This window comes from Spodoptera frugiperda, chromosome 8, assembly GCF_023101765.2.
Source record: "Spodoptera frugiperda isolate SF20-4 chromosome 8, AGI-APGP_CSIRO_Sfru_2.0, whole genome shotgun sequence".
Lineage (NCBI taxonomy): Eukaryota > Metazoa > Arthropoda > Insecta > Lepidoptera > Noctuidae > Spodoptera > Spodoptera frugiperda.
The window spans coordinates 2891140-2912807 of NC_064219.1; the positions used below are offsets into that span (position 1 = coordinate 2891140).

The following is a 21668-nucleotide window of genomic DNA, read 5'->3' on the forward strand; positions in this document are numbered from 1 at the left end:
AACCCAAACCTAACCTAACCCAAACCTAACCCAAACCTAACCTAACCCAAACCTAACCCAAACCCAAACCTAACCCAAACCTAACCCAAACCTAACCCAAACCTAACCCAAACCTAACCCAAACCTAACCCAAACCTAACCCAAACCTAACCCAAACCTAACCCAAACCTAACCCAAACCTAACCCAAACCTAACCCAAACCTAACCCAAACCTAACCCAAACCTAACCCAAACCTAACCCAAACCTAACCCAAACCTAACCCAACCCAAACCTAACCCAAACCTAACCCAAATCTAACCTAAACCTAACCTAACCTAACCCAAACCTAACCTGACCCAAACCTAACCCAAACCTAACCCAAACCTAACCCAAACCTAACCCAAACCTAACCCAAACCTAACCCACACCTAACCCAAACCTAACCTAAACCTCACCTAAACCTTATTTTATTTTTTGTCGATACAGACACGATATGAGCTGACTGTCGTGATAGAATAAAATACTTTTTATCTCACGGGAACGTGAGCAAAGCCGCTGGCAGAAGCTAGTCTATTATCATAAAGGACCGATTTGGCAAATTTTGGTCTTGAACTAGATGTCCAGGGAAGGTTTAAAAGTTAGAAAATAATATATGAGGCGGTACGACGTTTACCGGGTCAGCTATCTAGTTTTAAAAATATAAGTATTGCGAAGCAGGCTGCTTTTATTTATCGCAATTGTTTCTAAACGTTAGAGACTTAGAGCGGTCACAGTATACGTGGATATACCACCTAATACAAGCTATTCGGAGAATGCTAACAAAATACTTTTTGTAATAATTCAACAATGTTGAAGACAAGTGGTAAAAATAAGAACAGAAATAATAATTTTCAAAAAATTGCAAACGCAAAGTGTTTCCGAACCAAAGATTTGACGTGTGATGTGTCAGGCTTACGTCAGTCGATTTAAATGTCAAAATGATCGCCGTAGGGACTAGCGATCTAAATAGATAATTTAAACATTTTCCAACAATTCCCCTCAATAATGGTGCCTTCATAATACAATGATAGTGACACGTTAGCATGGAGAATAATATAATGGAGTTTACGTTGCCGCCAGCCCCCCGGGGGCTGTGCTTTGACAGAAACGACTTCGTCAAGGTATTTTCGCCGATTTCTATGAAACGAACCATTAAAACTAATTTATTAGACTTGAAATGTTTTCTAAACTTGTTAGTTAATATTCCAGACGAACTTTTCCGTCGATAATTTTCTGGCGGAGCATCAAAATGTTGCGTCGTTGGAGACAATGCGAGATGACCTAGGAGTGTACTTAAAAGTCCTAAGACTGGCTATGATAGAGCTAATTAACAAGGACTACGCTAACTTCGTCAATTTGTGTGCTACCCTCATCGGATTTGACAAGGCTATAGTAAAAATACAGGTGCCATTAGGACAATTGAATGACGAAGTTATTGTAAGTAACACTTTCTCTGCCTTAGCTAACTTATCTAGTAATTAAACCCTGTTATCTATAACGGTGTAGTAACTTTAACGAGTTATTGTTTCCTTACTTTTATCTACAATATACATTACTGTTGCTAATTGTAATTCATTGGCTAGTTTTATTTTTTTATAGAGTGTCAAACAATGCCTAGAAGATGCGATGAAGGAGTTGTCTCTGTGGATGAGCCAGAGACATGGCCTACAAAAGAAAAAGCAGCTGCTCAAGCACTATAGCCAAACAATAAACTGTCTAAAAACCTTAGATAGTATATTAAAAAACATCACTCTTAAAAAGAGACAAGAACAGGTAGCTCTGGCTGACCGTGCTGCAATGCAATACAACCAACTGAAGTTCTCCATTGCAAAATGTGACAGTATAATAAAGCCAGAACATAAATTACAATACAATGAAGTAGGAGGCAAACTAATACAAACACTTAATGAATTACTATTTAACTTTTGGAATAATAGTGAAGAAGAGAACCTTTTAAAAACCTTAATCACACTAGCATCTTTGGCCCGTGTTAATGAGTCTGAAATGCTCATTAGAAAGCAGGCAGTTGCACCTCTCCTCCAAGATATAATTAATGAACCAGCTCTACAGAAAAGTAAAGAAGGCCTTCAAGGAATCTATGACAGAATCTTGTCTTTACTAGACACAAAACTAAAGTTACTTCTAACTGTAACGCAACATTCCAAACTATCATTTCTGGTTAAAAAATATAGATTTTTAGTAAACTGCTTTTGGTGCGAAGTAGAAAATAGGTTGGAAGTGAATTTAGCATCAATCTTCGCACCTGGCAACCCACAGATATTTTATAGAAGGTACAGTGAAAGTGTTGAATTTATAAAGAAACTTGAGAAATATTGCTCTGCGGATGATATGAAGTTGCTGCGGGAAACTTCAGAGTATAAGAGCTTCCAAAGAAGATGGAATTTGCCAGTTTATTTCCAAATACGGTTTCAGGAAATTGCAGGTAAAATTATTGTTTACTTTTTTATCTATCCAAGTTTTAAATATCATAATCCCAAAAGTTTATTCCCACACATACAAGGTGCCTTAACTATTCTTTTCTACAATTGAACCAATGAATGGTGTGGGTGTTAGGCACACGTAGGGGCCCATATTGCGTCCAATGACGCGTCACACGTCATGATCTAAATTAAATGTTTCATTCATCCCAATCCCTGCTTGATAATAATGGCAGAATTTAGGTGATTTGTCTTGCAATATGACTTAATATTTTTATAATTGACAAAAAAAAATGGCTTAACGATTTTGAGTTTTATATTTTTAAATGGTTTAGTTAATTAATAGTATTCACTATCTGGATATAAGCCAAGAACCAAAACCACTTTTTACTCCCAACATTGTTCATAGTATACACAAGGTTACATGGAAAAATTTCAAATACGCATTTGTTTACGAAATGTCCAAACAATCACAGGAAGTTACGAGGCGGCGCTACAGAAGAGCCCTACTCTGGAACCGAACGAGGAGTTTGTACTGAGGGAGACACAAAAATGTTGGAATGCGATCCAGGAGTGCTGGTCGGACGGAGTGTACATCGAGGCCCTGGCCCACAAGTTTTGGAAACTAACTCTCCAACTGCTATCGCGGTATGCCACGTGGGCTAATGCGTATTGTACACAGGTAATAAACATTCTGTCCGCGGCGATTTCAAACTGCGATTGAGTGCTGATAATGTTACATGCACTGATAAGCATTTATGAAATGTGCCTGATTTTATTGCGTTAATAGGTACACTTGTTAAGCTCTAAGCTCTTTAGTTTAATCTCTAGGCCTACAATTAAATGCAAATAACAAGGACACTCATAGGTAATGGTACAGTCATAGATAGAATTTATTGATGTTTTACTAGTTCATACATAGAGATTTTTGTTCGAATATTGTACAGTATTACTGTATTGTTTTATTTTATTACAGTTGTATTTTTATCTTGTATCTTTTTAATTAGTTTGTAGATTAATTCATACATAATAGTAAATAACGATGACGTCACGCAGCTGTAGATTGTTTAATTGTGTCACAATGTCATGGTCTGAATGTTTTATTGAAACATGAAACAATAATACAACTATTCTGTTTTCAGCGAATACCATCACAAAAGTATGAGCCGACAAATGTAAATAAAAACTTAATAGATAATAGTATTAACATCTATGTGGATATACAAAGTTTATTGAGAAAGTTGCCCCACTTATTGGAGCTTGTCAAGACCAAAATACCTATTGAAAACAAGGAACTTTTGGAGCAGAGCTTGAAAGCTTCAGAGACCATTCTACAGGGTACGAAGGAGAAAGTAAAGGATTGTGTAGTCAACGAACTGTACGAGAACTTCAATGTACATCTGAAGCAAGTCAGCGACATTCCGCGGCTGTACCGGAAGACTAACCGTAGTGTACCGAATAAACCATGCACATACATAGATGTAGTGTCGAATGCATTGAAGGAATTCAACGAAGAGGCGTCCAAGAAGCTGGATAATGCATTTACTATGGAACTATTTGAATCACTATTCAACATCATGACTGTTTCGTGAGTATCTATTGTTAATTATTTTTTATTGTTAGATAAAACAAAAATGCAATACGAACTGGGGTTCCCCGTAAAATATTAATGACGCAAAATGTTGAAATTTTTCATAAAATTTTAATTCCTTATCCACTCTAACGTCCAGCCGCGCACGGCATCCGAACCGCGCGCGACTCGCAAGTTCGTCGTAACAAAAAACCTATATAGCTACTGAACCGTAATGCCTAGAATAAAGAAAAGAATACCAAAAAAAGGTTGAAGAATACTGATCAATCTTAACGATTTTTTTAAATCTTTAGTTAATCTTTAAAATACAATAAAACGGGTTAAACATGAAACACAGAAAAAAAAACAGAATTATTTCTACCTTTTTAGAATATACGGCACAACTATTGCATATTTTATCAATAAAATATTTTTACAACAAACTAGACTCATTACCCTTTCTTTTGATGTATATATGATTATATTCGGTTAACTCTAAGTATTGTAATTAAATCGAAAGAAAACACTACTCGTAATTTTACACATCAAAAAACCTGAGGAACACATTGACATTATTATGGAATCTTCAATGAATTTAGTATATTTCTCTTTGAAAAATGTATTATTTTGCTTATTACGAAATGTATTTCGATATTTTATATACTATTGTAATGCAAAGTATGTAAAATATGTATAAACAAAACTAAAAGTGGCCAACACCAGACCGGCCATTTTTTTCGAAACACCAATCGTTTGAAGTTAAAATTAGACTAGATTTATCAGCTAAAACTGTGATATTTGTACATCATCGTAAAGCACAAATCTTCTAGTTTATTTTGATGTATAACACTTGCAAGATAAATTAAACAAAACTGTAGTATTTACGACATAATTGTTGGAACTCACAAAAACACTTCAAAAACGAGTCAACTAACTTTAAAAATTTATATTTTGTTTGTCAAAGCATATTACAACGCCATGTCTTATTTTCGTCGAACAATTTATTCAGCTGTATAGATAATCAGTCAAAACTCACCAAACAAGACCGTATTTTAAACTAGAGGGAGTTAAACAGAACTCGTCACTTTGGATACTATAGTATCCATGGACGCTAGAGTGGTTATCAATATGCGATAAACGCGTCTATAAATAGTAACATGTGTTCCAGATACTGCAAGTATGTAGAGGATGTTTTGACCTCGGTACAGAAAACCGAAGAGTCATTGAGAAGACTGAAGCAAATTCGAGAGATGAGTTCCCCGCAGAGCAGCGACAGCGCGGGCGTGACGGACGGAGACAAGATCCGGCTGCAACTGAACGTGGACGTGGTCTCGTACGGGAACCTCGCGCGCACACTCCGCCTCAATGTAAATAGTGTTCACAAGTTCACAGAACTATCCAGTATGGTAACAGATGCTGTAAAAAATATAGATATTAAATGATATGCCCAGTTGTATACTAAAGTTTTTTTGTTTAACCTGTATCGTCTAATGTATTATAATTAACTATTTAGTAGCAATAAAAGATATTTATTTTTTAACATAAACATGTATTTGATCAGCTGAATAAAAATTGTATGATTTGAAAAAATAGAAACCATTCACTTATCACTTAAAATAATTAACAAGATAAAATCTTACTAATACTATTTGTGTGGAACAAAATATTTCATTATTGTGTTCGGTTTAGCTTTGTTCGTTCTAGGACTACTTCTCGGCATCTCGGAGCTAGAGGGGTTCTTCCACATGGACTTGAGTTCCTTCTGCATGTCATCAGGGAGTGCATTGAACACCTCTTTATCAACATAACTGGGGCAGTCATCACAATTCTTCTCTTCACAGTCTCTCATAGTGTCCGATGTATCAGACAAGTTGTCTTTCGCGGGACTGGCGCGAGGCGTGAGTGATCGATCGCGGGAATTCAGTCTTAGTTCTGAAACTTTTTCAAGCTCTTTTGAGTTTAGTCGGAGTTCACCAACTTTTAGTTTACTTGGGGAAGCAACCTCTTCTTTGGCCAGACATCTTCTTTTTGCTATCCATGTAACCTTTTTGGGTTTTTTTGGTGACGGCTCGACTTCGGCGTCGGAGAGATCAGTTGTTGTGCTACTGCTGGGTGACACAGCAGAGTAATCCATAGATGAAGCAGATGTATCACATTCATTTTGTAAATTAAGCACAGATTGGACGGAAATATCATTCATTAAGTAATTCACTATAGACCCCCTGCCTGTCATGCGCTCTTGGAACTTGGTGAATGCCAATCCCACTAAAGTTAAATGGAATGGTTTGGTCAAGTCAATTAACTTGTTAAATAATCTCATAATTATGTTCATCAGTTTCTGCTGGCCTGCCTCAGTCACTGTCAGAGTACCACCGGTGAGAGTGAAGATGGAGGGAGAGATCTGACTCTGTCTTGATTCTCTGTGACTACTCAGTCTCTTGGCATCTTTCTTCCTTAGTGTGACTCTCAAAGATACTGGAATGCGTCCATCTTCCCGGACTAGGACAAGCAACCTCTGTAGCAGTGCTGTAAACTTGTCCTCCACCTCACTCCGTACACTGACTATCTTGAAGCTGTCCTCCAGGCCGATGCTCTGAGGTTTACCCGTCTGTTTCACTGGAGTATTATCTTCACCTAAACTTAAACTTTTCAGTCTGACAGCCATATCACTACTGAAGTGCTTCTTCAACACATCAAGGGATGCTTCTTGTAAGTCACTCACAGTTATGATATTGTTAGATATTAGAGCTTCTGCAGTTTTTGAACCAATACTTGGAATGGAGCGTATACTCTGTAAAGTAGACATGAAACTGGTCCCATGTTCGGGGAATATAATAGTTTGGTCATTCGGTTTGTTTTGGGGACAAATTAGTTTAGCTAACAACTTGTTGTGTGCAATACCAGCACAAGTTGTGAAACCTAAGTCTTCGAATATTTTTTTCCTCATGTCACTGGCTATCTGTGATGTTATCCTCAGTCTGGTGTGGCAGCCACAGGGGCAGTCGATGCTGGGCTCACTGTACACATGCCCAGTGTGAGTAATGTTACTACTGTTTACAGATTTCATCTTCTCTTGTACTAAATTTGTGACATCAATATAGTTTTCATCCATACCCAACTTTTCCACTGGACACTTCCAACACTGTAAAACTGCGAATATCTTGTTAGAAGCAGTTCTATAGTTGTGCAAATCTTCACCATTCACAAGTTTTAAATTAGGACAAAGTTTTAACGCTTCCGTAACAAGCATACATTTCTGCACGCCGTACTTCCTGGCCTCGTAGTTGCTTGTTACGACGATGTTCTTCTGTTGTATGCCGAGCGGAACCGACCGCAACTCCGGATTTAGTACCATCTCCACTTGTGCATAGAAACAGTCTACATCGATGTGAATTATACACCGAGCATGTTCGCTATCGACATCATTGTAATGAGAACAGCCAGATTCCATATTCCTGGAAATTAAAGCATAGTTTAGTCATAATTTACTTTGTTCTAACTTAGTTTTACCTGTTGCGATACAATGTGAAAAATTAACAAATACCGTACCTATCGTCCATGACCGTACCATTGAAAGATTAAATATATTTATTAGTAAGTATTTAAGCTTTTTAAGTTAGAAATTAAAGCTTTTCTTTCATAAATTTCCAAAATATTGATATTTTATATTGGACAATCACGACACATCAACAGAAGGAATGTTACCATGCTAAAAAAAGATTTCCCTCGTTTTTTTTTCAATGTGATCGTACGACACACTGAAAAATATTCGAAATGCCTCATTATCATTAATTATGCAAAACAGGGTATATTAATATGAAAAAGCCTATCTTTTTGTAGACATGTTAAATACTTGTTAATTTAAAATGTAATACTTACGCACTCTCAAGCCAATATTTATAAACTATCGAGTAATAAATTTTAATCGATTTAAAAAAATCGACTAAACCAACATTGTATTATCAATTTTGACATTTGACGTTTCATCAATTCTACTATCACAATACGTCATTTTCGCGAACGAAAGTGGGTTGAAGTGAAGACAAGTGGGTGTTCATGTTCAATACAAGTAACAAATAAACAGCTAAATACCGGAATTTACAGTTATGAACTCCTGAAAAGCGACAATGGAGGGGCTGCCTTCGGGTGATATACAGGCGAAGTACCAGAAATTGGCGGCGGAGTATTCGAAAGTGTGTGTCTTTGCTAAACGTTATGCGGTAAACGATCGGCAATTTAGTGAATTCGTTGTTTCCGTTGTTGCAGTTGCGGGTGCATGTAAAGGTGCTAAAGAAGGGAGTTCTAGATGAACAGGCTAAGTCGAATGAGCTGCGGGAAACGCTTAAGGATAAGGAGAAATCTTTGAGAAAAGGGGAGTTGGAGATAGATTCACTGACATTCAGAAACCAGCAGTTGACGCGGCGGGTGTCTGTCCTTCAGGATGAACTCGACGCGTTGCAGGTCAGCTACAGCATTTGTAAATTGAACAGGAAAAATAGATGTTTGTTTAGTCATCTACTGATAAATAACTTTATCTTAATACTCTGTGGAAAACATTATCTATGTTTTGCACACAGTTTCACCAAACACATAGGTTCTATATCACCATTGTTAATCAAGGTTCTGTTATCTTAACTGATACATGTTTTCACATATTACATATGGGTGATACATCAATATATACCTTGGTTACACCATATTTATTACTTTGCAATAAAAATTGAACTAAATGTAGGGCTAAACAGGGCTCCAATTTGAATGGTAAATTGGTTTACCTTGTTCTAAATGATATGCTCTGATTACTGCCTGTTAAAGTTCTTCTTCATCACTTTAATGCTACTATAAAACGGTACTATGTACCATAAAATAGCATGTTGTTACGATTTTAAAACATTAAAATTGTATTATTCATCTGATTACCACACATACCTTGCATTATCTTGAAATTTAAAATAACTGCAGATGTAATTATGGTGTGTATTTTATATTTCATTTATGTAATAAAATTAAACATTTTATACACATAAGCATAGGTTATATTATGTTAATACATGATTTTATTGTATATCTACCATTCTAAGAAACATAGCAATAGGTGTTCCATAGTTGCTACCTACTAGTGCCTACCCAATAGGAGACAGGCATAGGTTATGTATGTTGTATACACTACTGTAGGTACACAGTACTTAGACTCCAAACAATGCTCTTTGAGTAGAAAATAATCAATTTTAATGTTGCAGTTAAAATTGACAAAGAAATCAAAAAACAAAGGAGATGACAAACAGCAGGCGACAGTCAGTAGTGCAGCCGCATTAGACTCGGGACTTCTACAAGAAGAACTGCAGAAGAAAATTATTGAGAATGCACAGTATGCTTCACAGGTATACTAATTATTTAGTTATTATATGTCATTTTAATATAATTTAATTATTCCTTCAGTTTGTATGTAAAATTTTATTCTCTTTTTTCTATTTTATGAATTCTATTTATATTTTATTAAGAGCTAGTGAACCCTGCGAACTTCGATACACCCTGAATTTTATTTTTCACCCATAAAAAGCTTCACATCACAAACAAACCCAACAAACAATAAAAAAAATCTTTTAATTACAGTTATCAGACAAAGTATTTGAAGTTTCTCAGTTGAGGGCATCACTCGAGGACTACCAGAGACTCATCAGTGAGAGTGACAGTAAATACAAATGCGAGATAGCCAAGCTGAAGAACAAGAACCAGGAGTTACAGTATTCCCTCGAGGAGGCTCAGAGGGAGAGGATAGGTGGCACTCCGAATAAAATACACCTGGCTACTAGCAGTCAGACTGCAAGCTGTAATGGAGACTTCTTGTCTGAAGGAGGGAGTTTGGTAAGAGAGACTACCCTTAGTACGAGTTTGCTTTATGTTGAACGAAAACGTAACGAGAGCGCGTTCGGCGCTCTAATTGAACGGTGCGAATAAACCAACCAATTAGTACCCCTAATATGGGTTTGCTTTATGTTTAAACTAATCAAAACGAGAGCGCGTTCGGCGCTCTAATGGTTGATTTATTTGATCCGGCCTATCAAAGCGCGAAACGCGCTCTCGTTTAACGTAAAACAAACTCGTTATAAGTCTTCTGTAGTTTCTTAAATAGTCTTCTTTCTTATTCTTAGGTCGTTTTTGTGACTTGCTCCAAAGAGATTTTGATCCAGTATTTAATCCAACTTAATAAATTTTTTATGAGTTATGTGTGACAGTTAATTTTTGTTGTATTGTCGTAGTACTTTTCACGGTGGGTATTTTGGTTGTTATTTGACATGTATGGTATTCGCATTTGTTTGCAGGTGGGCAGTGAAGACGCGTTGAGTTCTGTCGAGGATATGAACGTCACTGAGCAGCTCAGTATAAAGGCTCATTCATTAGAACAGGTAATATTTAAAAACTTTGCTTTACCACCAGATATGTGCTATGCTACATTGCTGTGGAAGCATTTGGCTTCCACTAATTATAATCATAGGTATACATAGCTTATTAGCATATTCCTCGCATAGCTATATAGCATATCTCTGGCGGAAAAACACCATAATTGTTCTCGTTGTGAATATATTTCCTTTTCCAATATGCTTGCACTGTTATAAAATACCTGTCTTGTAACCTTCAACAGACGATCGTTATTATCGAACGAAAATTTTTTTCAAGTCTTTAGTGGTTATGAGGTACTAAATGGCATTGGCTCACGATAAAATATCCAATGGAATCTGATCTGATTCAATCTACAGTAAACACCTAAGTTCTCTTTAATGTCATGGTTAAGGATAAATTAAACGTAAATACTAAAGGTCTTATAGACATTTTTATAACCAAGGTGCTAATACCCTCTAAAAAAAAATTACAGGAAAACCAAAAACTAAAAATGGAGTTCGAAATGCTTCGAATGGAAAATGAGAGTCTGAAATTAGAGGTAGCAAAGTATGTGTCCGCTTCACAAAAGAGGAGAGGGGATGGTCATGACTCCGGGGACTTCAACACTTTTGGGGAGACCTCCGTGGATGCTGAGGGCAGGGTCACAGGTCTACTGGGCAGCCTCCAGGTACCGTTCCTCCTGACCCAGGAAATAGAGACCCGGGAAGAAAGAATGAAGACATACTTTAGGAATAAGATTAGCGAACTGAAGATAGAAAGAGAAGAATTAAAGAGTAAGACTGAACATTATGTTAAAGAGGTAAGTGTTTGTTTGATTTTGAACTGTATTGCTATGGGAATTGAGTTTTAAATTGCTTGTCGTAACAGATGTTTTGTTGTTTTGAGCATTTTTGTGTGTTATAATGCATTAGTGATAAAAGTGCTTCCAAATAGAATTAAAATGATGAGTCATTGAATTTATACATTTACTTATAACAAGAAAAAAACTCGATATTCAATAACAGTCTCTATTTTAAACGGCATAAAAACTATTTTCGCCAATCACATAACAACTAAAATTTTCCCAACAGTGTGAGATGCTGCGACTTCGGTTTGAGGAGATGGAGAGAGAGAAACAGAGCAACGAGCACACGTTGAGTGAGAAACACAACACTATCAGCAGACTGGTGAGTCATGCGCGTGCGCACCCTACAGTAACACTCGGTGTATAGGTTTTGGTGATAGCGAGAGGTTGAATGAGGTCGTGTTATATTTAAATGATGTTTTACATAATATTAATATTAAATAATTGATTAATATTAAACAATTTTTATCAGGTAAAATATTTTGTAATGTTTACGAATTTGTCATTACCAGTAAATCACAAAAACTTAAATACTCTTACTCTCGATTCTGAGTCAATTAAAAAATTTAGATCTTCTCCAAAGCAAGTGGATTTAAGGAGAAAAGTGTTTTTTAAACTTTACCGCACACTAGGTTTTCTCCTGCGTCATGGATCCGTTTACAAACATAAATTTTGGATCACACAAAGAGTTTATTCTTGCGGGAATCGAACCCGCAGTTATGCTGTAACTGGAATTCCTACCTCCATTTCAGAATATCCTATAAAATGTACCTATAACTTCTCTGGTTGGCATTTAAGAGCAGCGCTGACATCACTTTGCGTCCGGTTTTCCGTCTGCTCGTTAGGCCATTATCCCGTAAAATGGCTGCCTTGCCTTACTAATACCCTTTTTTCTCCCCACAGGAAGAAGAGCTCCATTCAACGTCGCACAACTATGAGGAACAGATGTCAGTGTTGACGGAGCACGTGGCGGGGCTCAACGAGCAACTGACGAAACAACACGACGAGATACAACTACTGAAGCACGCGCTCAACACGAGGAAGAAGTAGCCAGGTAGCTCATGGGATGAGGGATGAAAGGTGATTTTAGAACTTATGACCTTTGGGATAAGGTCCTTTTTACCTTGGGATATTAATAGAACGCATTTATGTTATAGTAGGTACCTTATGATTGTCTCTTACGTTAAAGTCGTTTTGGTTCAATGAAAGTTTTCGATTTTGAGCTCATAGATGGCGTTGGTCTGGTGTAAGGTCGATTTATCCAATCAGCTAAGCTGTCACTGGCTTGTTTGATGTTATCAAATATTCTATTGGGTAATAGATTTTAAGCTGCACTATCGCCTCCAGTGGTGCTCATTTAACTAAAAAGATATTGGGAAACTCGAATAATAAACCTTATGCCCTACATTTTAAGGCTCTTTTCAAGTAGCAAGGGTCTAGTAAAGTTTTTATTTAGTCACTTTTAGTCAAAGGTATATAAGGGCAGTGTTTAACACCTTTCATCTCAAATAAGTCCTATAAATACATATTGTATACTGTCAATATTATCGTGTATAAAAATGAATATGTTTATAATATACGGTCATGTGACCATTATGTACAGTGAACGAAGTATATAAAATCAATTTAACTTAGTATGTTCAAAAATATTTACGACTTTTCAAACTCGAAAGTTACGGACTCCGGTTGACCTCGAAATCAATCGGTGTACACCGATTTCTGACAAGAGACAGGTTTATGAATTTTCGACTTGCCTCTTGGATTCTGAACTTTCATTATATGTTGTGTGTTATTTATTAAATTGAAAATTAGGTGTTTAATTTGCACTTCAGTAGAAGACATTACTATTTGTATCGAGAAATGAGCTGAAAAGGTATTTCAGGATATATGAGGGATAAAACTGGTATTCGCAATTTAATATTGAAAATATGGAAGTGTACCTTTTTTGTTTTTGAGTGGGGGAAAATCATCCAATGACATCTCTCGCCTTAGGCGAGGTAAGGGGGAGTGTCAGACTCTTACTGACTATAAACCATCCCATGCCTGCTCCTGTTTTTCGAGCCGGAGCCCCGGTAACCCGCTAGGCAGTCCGCAGAAGTGCACACAAGTCAATGTAACACCCATTCACGATGGATTAACTTATTGAAAATTAAACACAGTTTTATTCCCAAGCATCTCGTTCTTAATTCTTCTCTTCTTCTATACACTTACACATTTCAATGTTTGTCACAAAAGATTGTATAAAATGTAAAAATTGTTAAATTGTTCGTTGAATTATAATAAATATGTACACCCAGCAAATTGTATAGAATAAATTTTATAAAATATTTATTACGTGTGTTTAGGAAATTATGTCTGGTGTAAATTCTATGAGATTTATTTTTCAAATTTAGTTTGCTGCTCATGTAGTTAGGTTGAACTTCTCTGAATTCAACAGTAACTATATATTACTTAGGCAAAGTTTTGGGGCCTGCTTCACAATCTTTGATAGAGTTTTTCGTGGGAAAAAATATTAAATGACGCTTCCCGCCGTAGGTGAGGCAAGAGCTAGTGTCAGACTCTTACTGACTAAAAACTCACCACGTTTCTACTTTTCCTCCGACACGATGCCACGGTTACTTACGGCCAATTCCAATAACCTGTTTACCTGCAGATTTTCTTACTAGAGGTACAATTTTGATACATGACTGTATGAAGCTTATGTCAAAATACTCTCTCTAGTAAGCAAATCTACAGATAGATAGGTTATTGGAATTGGTCGTTAATAAGTTACCGTTTAACCGTAACCTGGATAATGATTTAGTTACTGGTAACTACAAAATATGTATTAATACCAATTTATTCAGTTATTGTAAAACAGGTTCTAATTGTAGACTTATATTTGAATTACAAAATGCTTCCTCATCCTACGTCAAAAACTTAAGTCTAGTCTCAGTTGATTTGCATTCCTATCACCAAAATAATTGTGTTGTTTACAAAAATTGTGGCCTAACTAATGTATATAGTATACAACTATACATATTATGTAATCGTATTAAATTCGGCTAGTGATTCGTGCTTTAGTTTAGAATTTTATTTGGTGTTTTTTTCGGCTTTTATATACTGAGTTAAAAATGTTGGAAAATGTAAAGAAAAATTGTATTATATTTATTGGTCAATTTGTCAGTAATGAATTGGTTTTTGTGTACATTTTGGTAAAACAAATGATATGTATAATATGAATTGAGACACGAGATCTGTCTGTACTTTTTATGAACCATGATATATGATAATATTCCAATGTCTTACATCCAAATGAATGTCTTTTAAACCCATCAATGTCAATAACACAGTAGCATAAACTGCTCTTTTTGTCTGCATGTAATAAACAACGATCTTTGTATAGCATTGCAACATTGCATTCTGACCTATTAAGAATCTTAACACGGCCAGTCTCAGTAAACTTTTTTTGACGGGGGAATCATCCAATGACTTGGGTGTGGCGAGAAAGTGTCAGACTTTGACTAAAAACTACCCCGTTTCTACTTCGAGCCGAAGCCTCGATAACCCGCTGGGTTGTCCGCAGCTTCGGGTCGGAAGTCTCAGTAATCTGATACTAGAATTATTATTAAGATTGGCTGTAGTCACTGAGATTATCCACAACCTAGACTAGTTGTAAAAGCTGTTTACATTAAGTTATGTATAATATATTATTATAAACAAATAAACGGTATGCTATGAATATGTAATTATGTGTATAAAGTGTATACAATGCGAGTATTTTGGTATACCTGATGGTAAAGTGGAATTATACGCAGTTGTGTTAGAAAAGGTGTACGGAAATACTCGCCAACAGTCGTTGCATATAATGTATAAATAAAAGAAAATAAATTATCAATAAATAGTTTTGAATACTTATGTTCGTTTTCTTTCATCTGATGATCCTAAAATATTCAATAACAATATATAGACAAATCAAAGACTTTATGAAAGTAGCTAAAGTAAAACAAGAATAAAATCAAAAAGGACAAAGAAATAAAAACTAAGTTTAAGCACCGAAAAAAATTACCTCATCGGAGTTGTGACGGGTGTCCAAGACTAGCAGCAGCACTGGCCACGTTGAATGACAATACTCTTTGACCAAGGTAGTAAACAGCCTTTCGGTTTGATAAATTAATTTAAAATAAAGGACGTTTGATTTTAGATTTTCATAACTTAGCTACTCCTGCGCACTTTTACCTGCTTCTCGGCTCCTATTGGGCATAGCAGGGAATTTTGTTGCTGTCACGATAAATAGAATATTTTAACATTGAAAAATTCAGTGCTATCCGAAAGATTAGAGTACAACAAACTAGGGTAAACTACCCAATTATCAGCACTTTAAGAGTTAGTCCTAATTTAAGCCAACTTATTATTGTGAAAAAAAGGCTTTTATTCGTTAAGGCAAATTTTATAGTTATAATATTTAATAAGGAAGACGATAATAAAAGAAAAACACGGCTGACCTCTATCCAAGATTATTTAGACAAGTAAGAATAAAAAATGGGTCTGTCACCATTTACTGGCACCATCTCCACCAATTACTAGCATAGAGCAACCCAATTATCAGCACCTAACCATCACTGTTAGGAAATGCATTAAAAAAAATTAGTTATATTATTAAAATCTGTTTTTAATTATTTTTTATATAGTTAGTAAGCAGGTAACAAAACAATTACTTATAATCTAATAATACTTTTATCTGTATAAGTCGAACAAAAAAAAGTGTCACGGCCGTGCCATCCTTTTCTCGAAACCATTCAGGCCAATTTCGACCGCCTATAACTTCGTTGTGGATAAAACAAGAAGCCTGAATTTTCAGTTACTAAGCAGGCATTGTACAAACACGGTATATTTGAATTTTCATTAAATTTTAACCATTCGTTTTAGAATTATAACACGTCAAAGTTTCGAAATTTTGTCACTGACTGACAGATCATCAAAAGTATAAGGCACATAGAAGCTTAAAATGTTTGCGTAAAATTTGTATTTAGTACCTACATCAAGGGAAAAATCAAAGATTTTGTAAATTCAGTCCAGTTTTTTTGAATACATCAACTGCATCAATAACTTTGTAATCCTAAATGTATGGGATTAGAAAGTTATTGATACAGTTACAATTTCATCACACCAATAACTTTGTAAACCCATATAAATGTATGAGATTACAAAGTTATTGATGCAGTTACATTTTATTGTTTAATAATGGAATAATTGAATCTACAAAAAGAAGTGAGATACCATCAAAAACATTCTGTAAACAAATCCAAGTCTCGCACCTCATCAGTTTATGTACCGTAAAAAAATATGAGATCCATGTAATACCAAGTCGGTTATTTTATTTAGTCCCTACTTAAGAGACCTTCTGTCTTAAGTTATTACCTATGTAAATTGTTATCATATCAATATTACATTAATTTTACGTTTTAAATAAAATAGATTGACTTAGCCATCGCATGAAAACACAAGTATACCAACTTTTGTTGACATTTCTCGTATTAAATTGTTTAGTCTATTTCATGACAACGAATTACGATGGTCTATTGCACGATAACGTACGATGGCCAATTATTACCTTTTTTTAACACCTTTCCGTTCAGATGTTTTTTCAGTAATCAAAATGTCCTGTAATTTGACTGGTGTTAGTAAATATTGTTGACTATCAAGACATACCAATTGCGCACTACTAAGACAATCTCCAGTATTATTATAACATTGTTTATTTGTTATAGAAGTTGTCGTAGCTTGCATACCATCTACAAAATCTTTTGCTAATATTACTGGTAATAAAACAAAAAATAAGAAGAGAAAAAATAAATAAAAAGAAATAAGAAGAGATGATGAAATTCTAGGGAAACCAATTTATCAGCATGCTTCTGATCCAATTATCAGCACCATGCTAACATTTGGATTTTGGTGGTATAAACTACTTTTACAAAACAAAATTAATTCTTTGCATAAAATAAACATAATTTACATTAAAAAATATGAAATTAGTATTTATGTACTTTTTTCCATTTATCAGCACCAGTGCTGATAATTTAGAATTTACAAAATATGCGATCCATTTATCAGCACTACGTATTTTACCAATTAATCACCAAAACCTCAAATTCTACTCTTCAGATTATCATCAAAAATTATCTCAAATATCAGAGAAATCAGTAGTTTCAATATTAAATTTGTAAAATATACAATATATCATAAAATGTAAACACGTGAAATTACCGGCGATCACAAGAAAAAGGCAAAAACAGAAGAAACTGCAAGACACAAATGTTTGTTTACATAATTTTCACCAATTTGAGGTCTCAAAGTATGATTTTCCCAATAGCAGGATTCCAAAAACATACATTTATTTATTTATTAGTGTGGAAACCCAAATTAGTAAGTGAAAACCTTACAATTGGTCGATTTATTCAGAGTGCTGATAATTTGGTGCAGTGCTAGCAATTGGGTAGTTGCCCCTAATTCTTTAGCTTTTCTAATAATTGGCACAGATTTGAGCCCCTGAAGTATCTTCATCAATTATTAGACATTCGTACCTCAGTTTGTTTTTCCCCATACTACACATCGAGAGTACCTAATTTTAATTGGTTTGACCTAAATATTTTTGATTGAACGGCCCACTTTATCCAAGTTCGTTCCCACCCCGTTCCTCAGATAGGAAATGGTGCCTGTATGGTTATGCTATGGTGTAACGTTAGGGGAGTTACGAAAATTTCGTTATTTTTTAACTAAAATCTTTTAGTTCTTGATATATTGTAGATTTCCTAATTTTCATTTTCATGATTTTCCTGACCTCGAAAAGTATGTATATTTCATTTTATTTTATTGTTTGATTTGTGTGAGTGGCAGCCAGCGCGACTACGGGGCAAGGAGTCCCAGGTCCAGAATAGCGATACTTGACATTTTCGGGTTTTTGAAAATTCTCATAATATTATGCTGATACCAAGATAAGTCTAGACAAGAGTAGGAAGCAGGTGTAAACGGGAGAGAAAAAAACGCACGTTATATGCACAACTTTGTATTATAACGATAATCATAAGCACCTTATAATATGTCATCTGTTACAATATTTGTTTTCAACAGTTACATTATCGTTATAAATATTTATACAAAATTTATCAATTTGTTGAACAGCGTTTTGCAAATAATTCGCTAAGTGAGGTCATATGTCGATCATGCGTCACGCGAACAGACCCACAGACAGACAGCAAGCGACCGGGACATTATATGTATATCAAAACATTGCACTCGTTTGCTTACCAGAAGCGTATTGCAAAATATTCCATATTAACATTAAATTTAAGTTTATTTTTATACTACACCTTATTTTAAAATTGTTTGTTGTCCGGCAGTCACTTGCTGTGTACACTGTAGATTACAGTATGGGATACTATCGACTAAATACAGCCGAATGGAAATCTGAAGTAAAAGAGATCTTCAAACTTGATTATGATTGTCAAGATGAGATCACACTTATAAAACTGGCTGTTTTAATGTTGCTACAAGATCTAAATGCTTTCGAGGTACATAATGGCATTTGCAACAATAATCAGGTCTGAACAGCCTTTTACCTCAAACTGGCTTCAAAGTGGCAGACGCCAATAACACGAAACTGTACATTTAACATTAAGGTCATTATACACGATTGCAAACAACTATAAATATAAAAGTTACAAAATCTATTTACGGTCGATAGTATCCGATACTAGGCGTACAACTCTTGATAATTCTCTTTCAGTCGTCACTCAATAACACGGATATTTATGTTAAAATAAAAAAATAAATAACTACATACATAGGTGCTCTTCATCATCACATCCACTCTCTCATTCCCGAAGCTCATCTAATACATTTTATACATACATTATACATTGTTAAGTCGACTGCTTGTAATGGCTTCAACACAACTCCTTTGGCACTCTATACACGCAAAATAATAAAACTTAAATCGATATAAATCACCGTGGGTGCCCCGAGTTGTAAGATTAAAATAATTCATAAAGGCAGATAGGCATAATAATGTATAAATAAACTAAGTTTACGTCGAGGCGGCAACATATTTAGCTTATACGGGTGTGTATCTAAGTTTCTTCATCTAGCGAATGTGTAGCAAGCGAGTTAATGCAACAAGCGACCAGCACACTCCACATTTATCAAATAGGTTTACCGTGGGACGGTTGCATTACGTTTTTATTACAAATCTTATATTAAAACGAGACTTACGTTACGTACTTATTAGGTAGTGTTTGTGGTATAAGCTGAATATGTTCCCGTGCTGGCGAGAATATTAGGACACGCATTTTTATGTGATCAATATTCTATGCGGTGTCATTAAAGGTACGCGTCCACAGGCCCACATCGTATGCATCGCACGCAACGGATTTTAGTTTGTCTTGTATAGAAACTCATACAACTGCGTCCAATGATCCGCATCGTACGCACCGCATCATCAGCAATGCCTACATGCGATGCGTACTAATGACGTCATACGGAATGCGTACGATACGGGCCTGTGGACGCTTGCCTTAATGGTGCAATGTACTCTCGCCTTAGTTATGCGTTCGACTAACATATAAAAACTCTATAGTTTGACATAACACGTTCATAATTTTGTGTAAACCTCGATGAGATCTATAACCTATGTCAAACATTATAAGACAATAATATAAACATGTGTTTGTATTTGGTTTATAATAAACAATAAATTAAAGATTTTACATAAGACGGGAGTTTACCAAATGCTACTGACCTATCCATAAGACTCATTTCATATACTCTTGTGGTGTTTACAATTTGATATTCTCTCGTTTTAAAAAACCATATGGCCTTTAAACAACATGATTATATTCTAAAAATAGTTTTTAAATTAAATACACGATTGGGCTAAGAAGTTCTTGTAAACATTTCGTAGGTGGTTCGCGCGTGGAATGGTATATAAACCTGTTATATAATTAAAAAAATATTTAAATAAAATTTCGAGTAACAAAAACGAGTCGCCTTGTGATGCGTATTGAAGATGAAATGTTAGGAACACACGTCCGTACCGAATTAGAGGAAATGTATGTAAATCTGTACAAAAGGTTGAATTAATAAACGTTTGCTTAGCACGTAGCTTGGTTTAGTTATATCTGTCTTTGTCTTACAGATGTTTCGCTACAAATGTAAAAGAGACGGGTATATAGCTAAGCCAAAGCTAAGAAACGTTTATTACTTTCAGTATTTGAACTTGATAGGTAAGTAATGTAATGTTAAAGTGTTCATGAAAGACCACAGAAAGAAAACTCTATTCCAACCACTCACAATGTCAATTTGCATCACTTTCGTATAAAGGTCGACAATGCGACGAACAAACTCCTTTTACAATATAATACAATAACAGCAGTGCTTTGAGTACATTAAGTAGCAATTTTATATAGCGTGATAACCAACCAATCAGGTGATAGCACGCAAAAGCGAACGGCCTCCGATTGGTCGCTGATCACGCGATTCGAAACGCGATTGTCGACCCAAGTGGATATAAAACATCAACAAAAGGACACTACCGTAATAATATATGTGTACTAACTAATCAATATCGAGCACAATGCGTCACTCGTGTCACTCATATAGCGTCCTCTCGCTCGCACACTCGGGCGACCGCGGTGTTGCCAGCGGTCGAAACGTTCGGCACTTTAAAACACGTATTGGCATAATATTAGGTACAATTTGTCGTAAACATCCCATGAGAGGCCGTTGACATACCTTGAATTTTCAAAATGCTTTTGAGGTGGAATCTTTAGCTGAATGCATCACTTCATTGACAATTTGTATCACGGTGGGTGAAATTATTTTTCAAAAAAGTACTGTAGAAAATGTTCTAAGGCATGTTTTGTATTCCACCTGCATTGAGGTTAGCTGTGAAGCTTTCTATCGTGTATGTGTGCGGGCTGGTTCGGTGTTGCTAGCATTGGTTCACGTCCGGCGGGGTGGACAGGTACGGGTCGGCTCGCTTGTGCTCAATCAACGCTTTCACTGTCGTAGAGTCCGCCGGGAGCTCGGACTTCTTGCGTAGAAGGGGTTTGCTAGCGTTGTAGCCTTGTTTTCTGAGCTGTGGAGAGAATTCTAGAGTTAATAACTATGTATAATATAACTAGCTACTTCCGCGCGGTTTCACCCGCTCTACTCGGTTTCTATTAATCATAGCGTGATGTTTTATAGCCTATAACCTTCCTCGATAAATGCGCTATCCAACACAAAAAGAATTATTCAAATCGGACCAGTAGTTCCGGAGATTAGCGCGTTCAAACAAACAAACAAACTCTTCAGCTTTATAATATTAGTATAGATTCGTATCTGCTTTGTTGGGTTCGTTTACAGTCGCGTCGCGTC

The 21668-nt window shown here is 35.6% G+C and overlaps 4 protein-coding genes across 6 annotated transcripts in view; 2 read left to right on the plus strand and 2 right to left on the minus strand.

The window, feature by feature from the left end:
- Nucleotides 1-927: 927 nt before the first annotated feature.
- On the plus strand, nucleotides 928-5483 carry LOC118275445 (conserved oligomeric Golgi complex subunit 2). Its single transcript, XM_035593398.2, has 6 exons — nucleotides 928-1140; nucleotides 1229-1456; nucleotides 1619-2462; nucleotides 2934-3139; nucleotides 3600-4045; nucleotides 5196-5483. Exons 1-6 carry the CDS (start codon nucleotides 1063-1065, stop codon nucleotides 5467-5469), a joined length of 2076 nt encoding a protein of 691 aa, XP_035449291.2. The 5' UTR covers nucleotides 928-1062; the 3' UTR covers nucleotides 5470-5483.
- A 72-nt stretch (nucleotides 5484-5555) lies between these two features.
- Nucleotides 5556-7736, minus strand: LOC118275447 (DNA polymerase iota). Its single transcript, XM_035593399.2, has 2 exons — nucleotides 7577-7736; nucleotides 5556-7482 (listed from the first exon to the last, which is right to left on the minus strand). The coding sequence occupies exons 1-2, from the start codon at nucleotides 7585-7587 to the stop codon at nucleotides 5673-5675; spliced, it is 1821 nt and encodes a 606-aa protein (XP_035449292.1). The 5' UTR covers nucleotides 7588-7736; the 3' UTR covers nucleotides 5556-5672.
- Nucleotides 7737-8024: 288 nt separating this feature from the next.
- LOC118275637 (protein phosphatase 1 regulatory subunit 21) lies at nucleotides 8025-15168 on the plus strand. Its single transcript, XM_035593670.2, has 8 exons — nucleotides 8025-8220; nucleotides 8294-8488; nucleotides 9268-9408; nucleotides 9641-9892; nucleotides 10351-10434; nucleotides 10902-11228; nucleotides 11500-11595; nucleotides 12177-15168. The coding sequence occupies exons 1-8, from the start codon at nucleotides 8155-8157 to the stop codon at nucleotides 12321-12323; spliced, it is 1308 nt and encodes a 435-aa protein (XP_035449563.2). The 5' UTR covers nucleotides 8025-8154; the 3' UTR covers nucleotides 12324-15168.
- A 3134-nt stretch (nucleotides 15169-18302) lies between these two features.
- LOC118275272 (serine/threonine-protein phosphatase 2A 56 kDa regulatory subunit gamma isoform) overlaps nucleotides 18303-21668 on the minus strand; it is a 44547-nt gene continuing 41181 nt past the window's right edge. For all 3 annotated transcript variants that reach the window (XM_035593175.2, XM_035593176.2, XM_035593174.2), the window contains one exon: nucleotides 18303-21387. In XM_035593175.2, the coding sequence (XP_035449068.1) occupies nucleotides 21241-21387 (147 nt within the window). In that variant the 3' untranslated portion in view covers nucleotides 18303-21240. The remainder of the gene's footprint in view (nucleotides 21388-21668) is intronic.